Source organism: Cricetulus griseus, chromosome 2 (assembly GCF_003668045.3).
Source record: "Cricetulus griseus strain 17A/GY chromosome 2, alternate assembly CriGri-PICRH-1.0, whole genome shotgun sequence".
NCBI lineage: Eukaryota > Metazoa > Chordata > Mammalia > Rodentia > Cricetidae > Cricetulus > Cricetulus griseus.
This window is the reverse complement of record NC_048595.1, coordinates 452,730,633-452,744,722: the sequence shown is the minus strand read 5'-3', so window position 1 is coordinate 452,744,722 and position 14,090 is coordinate 452,730,633. Positions and strand designations below refer to the sequence as shown.

General features: G+C 50.3%; 2 protein-coding genes and 1 long non-coding RNA gene across 5 annotated transcripts in view; 2 read left to right on the top strand and 1 right to left on the bottom strand.

Moving 5' to 3' along the window:
* The first annotated feature begins 4,275 nt into the window (after nucleotides 1-4,275).
* LOC103159721 lies at nucleotides 4,276-7,630 on the top strand. 3 transcript variants are annotated; one of them, XR_004768766.1, is made up of 5 exons: nucleotides 4,276-4,330; nucleotides 6,216-6,333; nucleotides 6,417-6,501; nucleotides 7,050-7,262; nucleotides 7,365-7,630. It is a non-coding gene; the product is annotated as an uncharacterized LOC103159721 (long non-coding RNA). The 3 variants fall into 3 exon arrangements; XR_004768765.1 differs by having other exon boundaries at nucleotides 6,417-6,857; XR_003481660.2 differs by having other exon boundaries at nucleotides 6,417-7,262.
* A 2,626-nt stretch (nucleotides 7,631-10,256) lies between these two features.
* Nucleotides 10,257-11,998, bottom strand: LOC118238438. The gene is made up of 3 exons (XM_035441166.1): nucleotides 11,509-11,998; nucleotides 10,998-11,161; nucleotides 10,257-10,820 (listed from the first exon to the last, which is right to left on the bottom strand). The coding sequence occupies exons 1-3, from the start codon at nucleotides 11,613-11,615 to the stop codon at nucleotides 10,594-10,596; spliced, it is 498 nt and encodes a 165-aa protein (XP_035297057.1). The 5' UTR covers nucleotides 11,616-11,998; the 3' UTR covers nucleotides 10,257-10,593.
* A 485-nt stretch (nucleotides 11,999-12,483) lies between these two features.
* Nucleotides 12,484-14,090, top strand: part of Fbxl17 (F-box and leucine rich repeat protein 17) — a 402,885-nt gene continuing 401,278 nt past the window's right edge. The window contains 6 exon segments of the mRNA XM_027397738.2: nucleotides 12,484-12,833; nucleotides 12,835-12,885; nucleotides 12,932-13,085; nucleotides 13,088-13,285; nucleotides 13,324-13,427; nucleotides 13,430-13,672. Of these exon segments, the coding sequence (XP_027253539.1) occupies nucleotides 12,573-12,833; nucleotides 12,835-12,885; nucleotides 12,932-13,085; nucleotides 13,088-13,285; nucleotides 13,324-13,427; nucleotides 13,430-13,672 (1,011 nt within the window). The 5' untranslated portion in view covers nucleotides 12,484-12,572.

Below are 14,090 nucleotides of genomic sequence, written 5' to 3'. Positions count from 1 at the left end.
AGCCATCTCTCCAGCCTTAAGGCCACTTTTAAAAGAAAGCATTTAACTGGGGCTTGCTTCCAGTTTCTGAGGTTTTAGCTCATGGTTATTGAGGCCGGAAGTAAGGTGGCGGATATGGTGCTAGAGCAGTAGCTGACACCTCACATGATTCGCAAACTGCAGAGAGAGAGAGAGAGGGAGGGAGGGAGAGAGGAAGGAGAGAGAGCAGACGGGGCACAGGCTTTTCAACGAAAATGGCCTCCATGGGCTCATACATTTCAATACTTGGTCCCCAGTGGAACTGTTTGGGAAGTTTTAGGAAATATGGCCTTTTTGGAGGAGCTGCGTCGCTAGGAACAGGATTTGAGGTTTCAAAAGCTCACACCATTCCCAGGTAGCTCTATCTAGCCTGTCTCAAGATGTAAGGGCTCAGCCGCTGCTCCAGCCTGAGCCTGTCTGCTGCGTTGTTCCTGTCCCGTCATGATAGTCATAGGCTCACTCTGAAACTGAAAGCCCCCAATACATTATTCTATAGTTTGCATCTGTCATGGTATCTTCACAGCAAAAGAAGAGTAACTAATACACAACTCAATATGAAAAGTATTCTCTAATCTCCCAATCGTACCACTCTGCATCATTGACTATTGTTATTCTTTTGTGTAAGCTGCAGCTGCAGATATAAAGGAACAAAGGATGAACAATCCACATGGAGTTTATTTACCTGAAGGGGGCGGGGAGATGGAGTTGGGTTGTCAGCCAACCCGAGAGGAGCCAAAGAGAAAGATGGAAGGCTGGACCTTTTAAAGGGAAGGTTGCACATGCGCACTGGGGTTTTGCACATGCGCAGAGTTCTCACGCAGGCCACAATGCATGGTGGGTGATGTGGAGATGACTTAGCAAGTTTTCCAGTGCCTGTCCCACCTGTCGTTAGGGGGGCGGGGTCATCCAGGTGTATTGTTCTTACAACTATGTCCCCCCCTTGCCCCTTGCCTCCCTGCCAGGTTCTGGCAATCTCTGTACTTTCTGTCTCTCCAAATTTGCCTTTGTAGGAAAAGACTATAAATCAAAGGTTGGTAAGCAAGAAACCAGTGTATATGGAAGCAGAGTATCTTACTGGCTTCTTAAGAGAGATGGGCCCACTGTGTGGATGCCTTGATGGTCACTTTGAGTGTAATGCAGCTTAATAGTTACTGTAAATATATGCATATGAATTGTGTGTGTGTGTGTGTGTGTGTGTGTGTATTTTTGAGATAGGGTTTCTCTGTGATGTTGGAGGCTGTCCTGGAACTAGCTCTTGTAGACCAGGCTGGTCTAGAACTCAGAGAGACCCGCCCGCCTCTGCCTCCCGAGTACTGGGATTAAAGGTGTGTGCCACCACCGCCCCGTTAGCTTTTGTGTGTTTATCTATTTCTTTTCTCTTGTGCAAACAGAATAGAGATTAAAAGAACAAACGGCACTATTTATTAAATTATTTGGCTTTTTGAGACAGAATTTCACTCTGTAACGAAGATTGGCCTTGATCCCCCTGCCTCAGGCTTTGAAGTACTGGGATTATTGGGGTATGCTACCATACCTGGCAAACTTCCTAAGACATTAGCAACTGTCTCCAAAGGCAATTGCACCATTTTGTATTTCTATCATTGGCAATCCCCCTGCTATGTCAGTATCGATAGCTATCGTAATAGTTTTTCCTGGTATCTCATTATGGGCTCAATTTACATTACTCTAATGGACAATGACACAGAGTTAGATGTTCCTAGGGTAGGAAGGGATCCTTTCAAAGCTAGAAGATGAATTTGTCTTTCCTCTAGGTTTCCTGGGTTCAGGAGTACTCTTTCATGGTTGAGGGAACAGCAGCCCCTAACACAGCCTTCTTCTCCTCAGAAATAGCCAGAATTTCCCCTAGCACTGCAAATCTGTGCCTCTCCATTTAGACTCAGTTTTACTTCAAAGGAAGGGAAATACAAGATACAGTTATGAATCATTTGGGTTTTCTAAAAATTATTGTGGCAGACATGAGGATGAGGAGCTTTATATTTCTGCCTTTCATCACATCTCTCATATGTATATTTGTATAAATTGGCTTTCTAGAAAATGTCTTCCATGCTCACATTTTATTCCAGAAACTATTATTTCCCCCATTAGCCCTCCCTTCAGTGTTTCTCAGAGCAATTATCCTCCAACTCAATCTTAGCAAATATTCTCTCTAATGTGCCTGAAAAGGATTAATATTCTTCACAGACTATTTCCCAGAACTAAATCCATAAGAAGGTACTATGAGGCATATCTTAATATCATTAGGAGGTAGAATGGAATAAAAGACAGCTAGAAATGAGGTTATTGCAGAGTGAGAGGAGACTGGCTGGTAATGAAGGAGATGAGACAGTATGGAGTAAGCAATGCAATGGAAAGGAGGTTTTAAGGTATGTTCCAGAACTAATGTTCCTTCAGTAGTAATGAGTTTTCACCATCTAATGACTGTGCTTGTTGGGAGCCAAATCTCAGGGCTGGGCATGAGATTCTAGGCCATTCTTGGCTGGCCACATAGTTGTATATTAACCTTTGCATAGGAGCTCCTTAGAACCTCAGCTCAAGAAAAAGACCTAGTCCTCCATCCACAGGCTCCATCACCTAGGCAACCCTCCCTGGACATCTTACTCATAAACTCTTTACCCTGCCAAACATCCTCTTTGTGGCTTCCTAATATCCTGCCTATACTAACACCTAGTGCACAAACAACCCATTCTGCCCCTCCCCATATCCGGACTATATAAGCTAGCCTGAGAAAAGTAGTTTGCCACTTGATCAGAATCCTGTCTTGTGGTCGTTCTTTCTGTGTCTCATATCCCCATTCCCTATCCCTGACTCTCTTGCCCCAGGTTGATGTCCTGCAGGACAGGGCATGTGCTCATCAGTGAAGATTTTGACAGTTTAGTACCATTAACTTTTAAAGTAAGTTCTATTCTTTTATTTAAAAAAATGTATAATAATGTTCAATGTTGGTGATGCGAGAATATTATCTTTCCATGGCTGACATGGAAAATTAAGATACTTGTTTTAGAAAGTATTATTCTGTATCAACAGCTTGTAAGAACAATCCCTACCATGGTCTCTGTTTGTGTTACATATTACTAACTTAATAGTGAGCACATCTCATTTGTAGTGCAAGAAAGATGCAATTTATTGAAATAAACCTAACTCAGTAATGCTGTGGGCTGTTGACTTTTACCACACTTTCATTTTACTGCTTCTTATTACTGTGCGTATGACATGTGTGAGAATGGGTCCAGGTGTGCCATGCTGGCCAAGTAGAGGCTAGAGGAGGACAACTTGTGGGGTTGGTTCTCTCTTTCCACCTTTGCATGTGTTCTGGGGATCAAACTCAGGTCATCTGGCACTGAGCCTTGTTACTGGCCCTGAGCTGTCAATTTTACATACACTGAAGACAATAGAGATAAAATATATTACTGTCAGGAAAAAGTCACTCTGTCTCTGTCTTAACACACACACACACACACACACACACAGAGAGAGAGAGAGAGAGAGAGAGAGAGAGAGAGAGAGAGAGAGAGAGAGAGAGAGAGAGAGAGAGAAGAGAGAGAGAGAGAGAGAGAGAGAGAGAGAGAGAGAGAGAGAGACTGAAAATATAAAGCAGTCATGAAAGGAAGCTACCTAGGATATTGTGCTACCAATGACAATGGCTCTTTCAGGAATTCCCTTAAAAAAAGACCCTACAACTGACTTTACTCACCCTAAATATTTAATTGTATCAGGAGAGGTAAGTCTTGAGTATTACTGAACAATCACATTTAGGGGAATTAGTGTTTCATCTACTTTACTAGTTGTATTAATAGACCATATTTAAATGTTTGTACCCTTATCATAACAGATAGTAAGAGTGGATTCCAGATAAGGATGACCCAGTGGTGTCGGTACACAACGTTGGTATGGTTAGATAGCACACAAGAAACTACACTTACTATATTAACAATAACCTATATTATAAATAAGTAGCGCAGAACCTGCTGATGTGCCAAGCCTAAGTGTCTTTCCAAAGGTTAGGGGAGCTAATGCAATTTCTGAGGCCATAGAGAACATATCACCAAACCATTTCTTCCTTTTTGTTTTTCAACTTGTGACTTGTTTTCATTTTTAGAGAAAAGCCAACTAGCCCAATGGGGGAGGTCCTTCTGTGTATATGTTTGTCTTATTGGTTGATAAATAAAGCACTGTTGGCCAATAGGGAGGCAGATTAGGCGGGGCTAGGAGAGAAGGATTCTGGGAAATGTAGGAAAGGAGAGAGTTGCCATGTGATCCCAGGAAGAGAGGACACATAAGGCTGTCGCCCTCGGTAAGATAACTCCTTATAAGAATATATAAATTACTAGTTATGGTTGATAATTAAGACTGAGCTAGCAAATAAGAAATCTTAGTCATTGGCCAGCAGCATTGTAACTAATATAAGACTCTGTGTGTTATTTGGGGGCCCTGGAGTGGCGGCAGAACCCTGGCAGCTGGTGGAAACAGTTATAGTTACGCTAGCCTTTACTATAACCACAAAAAATTACCCATTCCCTGAGTGTTGACAAAGACCAATATCCCATCATTTAAACACATGGAAAAAGTTCTGTACTCTAGGGACTATAAAGCCAGCAGAGAGGGCCAAAGAGGCGAAGGTTTTAGATAGTGGTCTATGATGAACGGGGGTCCTTCCCTTGTCCCCTGCTTCTCTGTGCCACAGAAGGGATTGTACACGCAGCTGATGAAGTTCCTTCCATATGCGCACCCTCGTTATGACTGTTTTATCTTTGGGTATTTGAAGTGAGTTAAGAAGAGACAATCTCCTACTCACTACATTTGGAACATAGACATTTGTTGATTATTAGAATAATACCACAAATTGTCAACATGTGTTGGGAAAGTAGTTTGCTATTTTTATTTTTTCTGTTAAAACATTTTTTTACTTTCTTTTTATTTATTCTATGTGTCTTACATCATGTATCTTGATCCCATTCATTTCCCTGTCCCTTCATATCAGCCCCCACCCCCCTCTTATGCCCCCTTGTAATAAAACAAAATTTAAGAGAAAAGGGGAAAAATTATAAATCTCATCATGGAAGCTGCAGTGGTACAGAGAGTCACACAGTAAACCCCTTTGTCCATACAACTTTAGTATTTATTCACTGCAAAATGTGATTGGTCTGGTTTGAGGCCTCTGTGGAGGTCCTGCAGCTTTGGGTCTGCAGGTCAGGTCCCTTCAGGTGCTCCAGCACATCACAGGTGGGGAGGATGTTTGAGTGGGCCAAGTCATAATCCTGGTTCTGGGCCTGGGCTGCTGTCTGGTTGATCAGCCTGCCCGTCCTCCTGTTTTCTGCACCAGGATGAGTTCTCCAGCGTTGCCCTGGCTAGCTCACCTCTTGCGGCAGCGAGCAAGGGGCTGGGGCCATTTCTCCCGCTCTCAGCCTTGGCTCTTCCACACCTTCTGTGTGGCCCAGGTGAGGTAGAGGAGCCACTTTCCCAAGTGCTGCAGCTGAGGAGGAGCAGGGCCAGTTCTCCCCCGCCTATGACCGCAGGGCCAGCTCCTCCATCTGTCTCAGGCATTGATGGGCTGGGGTGAGGGCATCTCTCTCCCACCCAAGCAGCCACATGTCAGATGGGGACAGCTCTCCTTGCTCACAGCATCAGGGCTGGCTCACCCTCACCTGTGACCACTGGGCCAGCTTTCCTGAGTGCTGCAGTAGGTAAGGGACAAGGGCTAATCGGTGAGCCTTTTTCCCCCTCTAACACTGCCACAAGACACATTAGTGGGGACAGCTCGCCTTCACTTACAACTTTGGAGCTGGCTCACCCTCACCTCTGTCAACAGGGTTGGCTCTACTCTGTTGCCCAGCTGAGGTGCAGGGCCTGCTCTGGTGACCTCAGGGCCAGTTCTCCCACCTACCTCAGGCGTTGAGTGATGGGGGGGGGGCAACTCTCCCCTGCCCAATGCATAGCTTGCTAATTTTGCGTCACTGAAATAGTTTTAATTATCTGGCCTTGGGCTATTGTTAGTAATTTAAAAGCTGTGTAATGAGAAACCCAAATGTTATTAAACTCCAGGAGAAAATGAATGAGATTGGTTAGGGAACCCTAGATAGGTTAATTTGCACCACTTGAAAATGAGAAGATGAAATGGTGAGACTCAGATGGACACCGACGTGAGGGAACGGAAGCAGTGGATCTTTGTGTTGTATTAGTTTCCTTTCAGAGGAAGACAAATAGGCATCTGCAGCAAACGAAGTGCAATACCCTCCACCTTTGCCTGAATTAGCCCGGGAACATGTGTGAGATTTGCAGGGCAACAAATCATGCACAGTAAGTCCTGCTTAGCTGTTCCCTTGTATGCAACGGGTAATTATTTGCTTTCTCCTATTAAAACTATGTTTTGGATTCCACAGGAATATCTGGACATGTTTCCTATCACTTCAAAAAACAAGTCCTGGAAACATGGCGATTCAAGCAAGTCCTGGGTCCCGCTTGTAGGTCTGCAAGTCACAAGTCCTGCTTGGGTCCAGCTGTATTCTCTGTTTCTTAGATTTTCATCAGGCTGACCTCCAGGTGTCAGTCAGCTAGGGACTCCTCCCAGAGGCCACCCACAGTTTCTCCCCACAAAATCTTCTCAAGGCCAACAGGAAAGTCTCTGCAGCTTGGTTGAATCTCCCTTACCTCTCCATGGTTCACTCTGGACCTCCTTTTATGTGGTCCACCTAGTTAGATCAGACTCATGGAAGATACGCAGCCTTTAACGTCCAGCTGGTTAACAGTCGCAGGCACTGATTACTCTCGAGTAAACAAAGTAGGGTTTAATTTATTACCTACAACAGGCACCGTGACTGCAGGTAATGGTGTGAAGGAGTTCTACGGGGCAGTTCAGCAGGGTGACAGAGAGGAGGTCTTGTGAAAGGGACATCTGGGCTGAGACCAGAAAGAGGAGAAGGAAGAACAGTCTAGGTGGCAGCTAGTGTCCGAAACAAATTCAAGAATAGGTTGTCTTCCTAGGGAGAATTTTTAAAAAAATTTGTTTGTTCTAGCATCTCTGGATACCTGGTGTATTCCATGACTTCCAGATGCAGAAGGTAGTATCCTTGGCCGTCGACAAGGGCCCTCCATGCCCCTCCCTTCCCTCAACTACAACTGGTAGGATTGATGGCACACGAAGTGTACTCTTGGATCACTGCTATGTTTGAGCAATGCATCACAACCATTACCCAGCTGCATGCACTAAAATGCCTTTCCATACATGGGTAAGTTTTGCAGGCAAACGTGGACTTAAAAGTCAGTATATTCTTAAACAAGAAACAAAAGGCTGTTATTGCTTGTCTTTTGACATGATCTTGCTATTACAGGTGCGTGTTACCCTGGAAAACTGAAGGCTTTTATTTCAAATTGGTTTACTTTGAAGTTTTCTTTGGTGCACATCCTACTATGCCATAAGAGAAGTCTATTCCAGGTTGGGATACTGCTCACATTTGCAAGCATTTCAGCACACTAAGCTGCATTGACAGAAACTCATGAACATGCAAGTAGTGAATTTTGTGTTTGTTTCCTTCCTGCCTATCAATGTCTTCCTTCTACTTGATTAATAAATCGTTCAGCAATACCTGAAAACCTACATCAGGAATGTGCTCAGCACCGTCTCACTTCCTTATCCCTGGGATGCTTTCATTCATCCAAGGCCTTTCCTCCCATCCTCTGAACAATCTGCTAGTTTTCCTACTAATTTCCTGTTCATATTCTCTAGTTCTACATAGCCACCAAATCACCTTCCTGAAAACTGAAAAAAGAAACTTTTTTTTTCCTCCTGCATGTCCTTTACATTCCAGTGGAACAGAGTTGGCCAAGAGCAAATAAACAAATACCAAACTTAGAAAACCAACTACCAAACTTCCAGACAGAAGACATGTGACAAGGAATCATAAAAAAAAAAAAAAAAGGAAAAGAGCCAAGAATGGTGGCATAAACTTTTAATCCCAGCACTCGGGAGACAGAAGCAGGTGAATCTCTGTGCGTTCAAGGTCAGCCTGGTCTACAGAGTGAGTTCCAGGACAGCCAGGGCAATTAAACAGAGAAACCCTGTCTGAAAAGAAAAAACAAAAACAAAACAAGGCAGGCTAAGGACAGAGAGGGAGTGGTTTTAGATACACTGGTGACATGAATGTTATTATCCCAGCTAAAATCAAACCTGGTCAAATACACTTGGGTTTAATGTCTTGAGACACTGCAGTGACTCTTACTAGGAGAGCATTGGGGAAGCTTCAGACTCTGGCTTGGAAGGTGATTCTGAAAGCTAGTTAGAGGACATCAGAAAGCAGAAGAGTCTCTGAATGGGCATTTTGACATGTTCTATGTAGAAGACAAGAACACTGTAAGTGGTCAGGACACATGCTGTCTAGAGACGAGAACAGGGCAACACTGTCATTGTAAATGGCCAGAAAACAGGAGTCACTTACACTAGCTAAAATGTTCTGCTTTGTGGTTTAGAAAACCCGAATATTAGAGTGTGTTATGCCTGTCACCATAAAGGCCAATGGGCAGAGTTAGGAATGAAATGTTAAGTTGCACTTGGCTCAGAGTCAGCGATCTGAGAGGGCAGCAGACACATACCTTGGAAGAAATACTGCCACATCTCTCTGGCCAGCAGATTACACAGGTGAAGGATGGGGACACAGACATTCATTTAGGAATCTTGTTTTGTCCCTCTTGACAGCCAGATTTGAGCCTTGTGATGTCGGTATCTCTCATTATCACCCCTTGTGTTCTTCTCTCATTTTATGGGCATCTGGCTCCAGACACTTTTTGAAATACTCAATTTTATGTGTCTTGGGCATCAACCTTGTACTCCTTCCTCTACAGGTCTCTGGGCTGGGGGCAGGGATTAACTCAGAACAAGTCATTAGCAGTGACTAAAAAGCTAGTAGAAGCATGTGTGAGCAGAGTCCTTTCTACAATATTAGTTACAGATGTGCCCTTGTAATACAGAATACAAGGTGCTTCTTTCTATTCATCCCTCCTGCCCACTACAAGTCTGGAGGACGCTCCTGTGTTTGACCTATTCAGACATGACTGTGGAGGGTTCTTTCCTTCACCTTCTCGTCACCATGACCACAGCGGTCATACCTGACATTGATGTTTGGTGACTGTTTATGCCCAAGAGAATATGTGACTTAGCTGACAATGCTAGGCCAGATGCTGATAGGACCAGCAAGAGATAGCTGAAAGAGCCAGTCTCTTCTCTGTCTATGCAGGATTATGGGTTTACCAGTTTTTCTTTAATAATCAGCTGCCAAAATGGTCTCTAAGTATAATTTATAACTCTTGCTCATAGTTTTATTTCTTGAAAATTTATCTATACTACTCTTTAGGGTAGTGAGTTCCTACAGTTTCGGTGACTGTGTCAGTTACGTCTCCATGGCTTTGATAAAAACACCATGAACGATGCACACCCTAGAAGAGTTTATTTGGGCTTACAGTCTCAGGAGGGTCAGAGTCCTGGATGGCAAGGTGCAGGCATGGCACCAAAGCTGGAAGCCAGGGGCTTATATGTTGAACAACAAGCTGGAAGCAGAGAGTGTAAACCGGAACTCTGCAAAGTTCTGAAATCTCAAAGCCTGCCCCATACCTCTTCCCTCAAGCTTCTAAGTCTGAAATCTACCCACACAGCACCAGCTGGGGTCCAAGTATTCAAATGTTCGAAACTACGGGAGGCATTTATCATTCAAACCACAGCAATTCAGTGCCTCACACACCTATTTTTAAGAGTGTCTGTAGCCTAGGCATGCCTTCAACAGTAGCAATTTCCTGCCTCATCCTCCTCAGTGCTGGGATTACAGGTGTGAACCCTGAGCTGGGGTGGAGTTAAGTGGTGATGCCAAGCTTAGAGGAGTTTCTTTTTTATTTTTTTGTCAAGAAGATCTAAGTAGGTGGAGGGAGGTGGTGAGAGCAGACAGAAAATTCCTTAACTACCCAACACAGATAGTTATCATCATAGGCAGAGTGCAACCACTAGACCAACGACAATCTACAATGCTGACTGGCTCAGGAATTGCAATAAAATACCTACTGTAAATTTCAGAAACTTCGAAAGCCTCAGACTCATCTGCCCAACTCATTTTTAAAAATAGGAAGCTGGAGTTAGAGTACACATGGACTCTGATGGGTCTGCATGATGCCAGGACTAGCTAAAATCAGGAAGACACTCTTGGGTTCTAACTCCACAGTGTGATTCAACACAGTTGAGATTCATTCATATTCTATTTTAATTCATGAGTAGTGTTGCACTGGATGAATATTCCAACGTACTCATTCTCCCACTGAGGGACATCTGGGACACCCTCTAGGTTTTTGCTCTCCCACGAACAGTTGCAATGAGCATTTCTGCACAAGTCTCTTTGTAGACAGAGGGTTTTACTTCTCTTGGCTAACACAGCATGTGGGGCTGATGGGTCAAAGGGTTGGTCTGTGTTTGACATGAAACGGACAGGGCTGTACCCTCCAACAGTTTTACAACAGCTTCTTTTGCTCAAAGAGTAGCCAAGCGGAGACAGCAAAGGATCGGTAAGGCCTTAACTTGGCCTCTCACCAGGGAAGCTCTGGGGTCCTGGAGGACGCCCCTCCCCCATCACCCACTATGGCCATGTGGGTGATCTCTCTAGGGAAAAGGACAGCAGGCAGCGCATTCGATCGCAACAGTTGTCTGAATCTCTTTGACAAATCTTTGTCTCCCTGTTTCTTGAAATTCCGCTTCATTGCGCGCAAGCCCCGGAAGTGGGATTTCTGAATATGAAGACTTGAAAGGGCGGTTTCTGAAAAAGAGACCATGGCTTGCAAAAATCTGGTGGTATGTCTGGGTGGCGCCACGTCCCCAACCATGTCCTTGGCAGCTCCTAAAGACACCCAGTTTTCTTGAGCCAGGTAGTGGGGTTGCATTTAATGGAAAGTAGAAATTGCCAGAAACAGGATGCACCCGCCTTCTTTCTAACCTTTAGTTTCCTTTCCGCCTCCTCCGGGGTCACAAGGAAGACATTCCTCCTCAAGTCTCTCCTTCTCCTCTTCACTTCCACTGACCGGCCACTTTATACTCGTTACTATGGTTTGAAATTTGCCAGTGCAAGAGTATGGGTGCCACATTGCTAAGAAGCAGGTCCTTTAAGAGGTGATGAGGACATTGGAGTTGTGCCCTCAGGAAAGGAGTGTCACCACAAGAGTGGGTCTCTCATAAAAGCCACCGTCTCTTGCCCTGCCACTTAGCTGACACTACGTGATGTCACTCCCCTTTCCAAAGCCCCCCAGAACCCAAAGCCAGATAAACTACTGTTTATAACCAGTCGATAGCATTGCTACAGCAGCAGAAGAGACTAAGGCAGCCTTCCCCACCTTCTCCCCTGTGAAAGCCAACCGCTCACTACCCTATCAGCCCAGCAGCGGTGTAATTTAAGATTTCTACAGGGTCAACTTTGCCACCGAAGTCTGTCCTGTGGGCACCGCACTGACCTCCACAGAGTGGACGGACTGGGTTTCCAAGTGTCGACAGTAAGAGCGAGCTTGAAGCCCAGAAGGAGTCTGAGAAACCACCTTGCAGTGTGTGTGGGTAACTTCATCCTGCGGCTGTGAGCAGTGAGCAACAGGTCCCTAGACGAAAGAGCAGGAGCGCTGGCGTGCCGCACCACCCTCCCGACAGACCGCACTGGCTCTCCACCGCTTCCCGAGGGGCCTCAGTTTCCCAGTCAGGGCTGAGGGGGGGGGTGCGAGCCCAGGCGGGGGGGGGGGAGGGCCGAGCCGCCGCTGGGCCAATGGCCGCTCCGGAACCTACACCTCCGGACGTCGGGGCGGCTGTGGAAACGGATGTCACACGCTGGCTCGGAAGCGTCCCCGCCCGCTCGCCCGCCTCTGGAGAGGGGCGTGCACCCCGCGGCCCCCGGAGCACCCTGGGCGCGGGAGGGAGGCGCGGCCCCGGCAACGAGCGCGCGCGCGCGGCCCCGCCTCTCCCCGCCCCCTCCCGGCGCGCCCCCGCGGCGCGGGCAGGCGGGCGGACGGGCGCGCGCGCCGCCGGCGGAGCCGCAGTTAAAATGGTCCGAGCGGGGCCGGCGTCGCCCCGCCGCGGCGCCGCCCGCCGCCTGACGAACGCGACGGCGACGCCGGCTGGCCGGCCCGGGCCCGACCGCTTCGCTCGCTCGCATCGGTCTCCACCGCCCCGCGTTCCGCCACAGCCCCGCGCCCACCGGTGCTCCCGGCGGCTTCCCCGGGGCAAAAGCATGTAGCCGTGCCGCCCGCGCCGGGCACCCGGCGGTCCCGCATGCTGACGCCCGCCGCCTCCCTCCCCCGGCGTGTGCCGGCCGGGTGCGCAGCGCGGGCGACCCCGCGGCGGGCAGAGGCCCGGCCAGCCAGCGGCTGCCCTCCCGCCCGCCCCCCGCCGCGCCGGGCGCCTTTCGCTTCGCAGGCCCGCCCTCGGCCTGCGCGTCCCTCCCGCCGCCGCTCGCGACCCGTCCCTGCCGCTGCGCTCCGCTCCGCCGCGCTGCGCTCCGTCCCGCCGCGCTCGCCCTCCTCGGGCCTTCTATATGGGCCACCTTGTCTCGAAGGAGCCGCGTAACCGCCCGAGCCACAAGAGGCCTCGCTGCTGCAGCTGGTGCCGCCGCCGGCGCCCTCTCCTCAGACTGCGCCGCCGGACTCCGGCCAAGGCGTCCCCGCAGCCCGCGGCGGCGGCCCGGAGCCGGGACTGCTTCTTCCGCGGGCCCTGCATGCTCTGCTTCATCGTGCACAGCCCCGGCGCGCCCGCCCCCGCCGGCCTAGAGGAGGAGCCGCCGCTCTCGCCGCCCGCCGCCGCCGCCGCGCCGCACGGACGGGGCCTACGCCTCAACCTCATCCACCTCAGCCTCAGCCGCCTCAGCCTCATCCACCTCAGCCTCCTCAGCCTCAGCGCCTCGCAGCAACCTGGCGGCGGCGCTACGCGGCCCTGGGCGCCGAGGACTGCGCCGCCGCCCGCCGCTTCCTGCTGTCCTCGGCGCCGTTTGCCGCCGCCGCCGCCGCCGCCGCTGGGAGCAGCAGGCCCGAGCCTCTTCCTGGCAGCGTGGGCCCGTGGCTTCCTGGGGCCGCCGCCGCCGTGCAGCTCTTTCCCGGCCCGCAGCCGCGCCGCCGCCGCCTCCTCCACCTCCACCGCAGGCCGAGTCGCCCGCGGCCCTCGAGATGGTTTGCAACAAGCGGAAGGGGCCGGGTCCCGCCTGCATCCCGCCTGCAAGCAGCCCCGCTTGCGGCGGCGGCGGGGGCGGGGGCGGCGGGGCTGCGGCGGGGCGGCGGCGGCGGCGGCGCGGCGGGGAGGAGGAGGAGGAGGAGGAGGGCCGGCGGGGGAGGGGCCTCGCCGCGCGGCGCCCGAGCCCGGGCTGCTGCCGGCCCCGGAGCGGCCCCGACCGCCGCCGCCGCCGCGCCGCCGCCGCCGCCCTGCCCCGCGCCCGCCTCCGAGTGCGCCCCCATCGAGGCCGCCGGGGACGCCGTCCGAGCCGGGGGCGCCGCCCCCTCGGCCACCCAGCAGCAGCAGCAGCAGCAGCCGGAGAGCGGCGACGCGGACTGTCAGGAGCCCCCCGAAAACCCCTGCGACTGTCACAGGGAGCCGCCCCCCGAAATCCCAGACATCAACCAACTGCCGCCGTCCATCCTGCTGAAGGTGGGTCTGGGGGAGAGGCGCAGGGATGCTCGCTCACCATCCCCCCCCCCCAACCACTCACCCCCGGCCCCCGCCCCCTGCGAGGCTCGCTGGCTCGCACGCTCGCTCGCTGGCTCACCCCCCCCCACCCCGTGTGCAGAGGAGGGGGGGTCCCTGCCAGCCCGGGGACGCCGCCAGGGGAGACTGCCGTTCAGCCTGGTGTGCCCTGTGCCTTGTGTAGGCAGTGTAGGTCCGCCGGCCAGGACTGCACTAGCGACCCCCGCCCGCAGGTTCTCTAGAGAAGCTAGCAGATCTCGGTGGCGTGCACGTGCGTTCCTGAGCAGTTTGTGTGTAGTGGGTCTCGGCCCTACGCCCTGGTGTTTGAAAGTTTGCAAGTTTGACAGCGGCTCGCCAGCGGCAGTAACTTGTGTTAAGCTTG

What these genes read in the sequence shown, in the direction of transcription:
- LOC118238438 (XM_035441166.1), bottom strand. Translation starts at nt 11,615, where the DNA reads ATGAAGTTACCCACACACACTGCAAGGTGGTTTCTCAGACTCCTTCTG. An exon ending in AGTCCGTCCACTCTGTGGAG is followed by an intron (nt 11,162 to 11,508) that starts GTCAGTGCGGTG and finishes CACCTCTTAAAG; the next exon opens with GACCTGCTTCTTAGCAATGT. An exon ending in AGGCGGAAAGGAAACTAAAG is followed by an intron (nt 10,821 to 10,997) that starts GTTAGAAAGAAG and finishes TCTCTTTTTCAG; the next exon opens with AAACCGCCCTTTCAAGTCTT.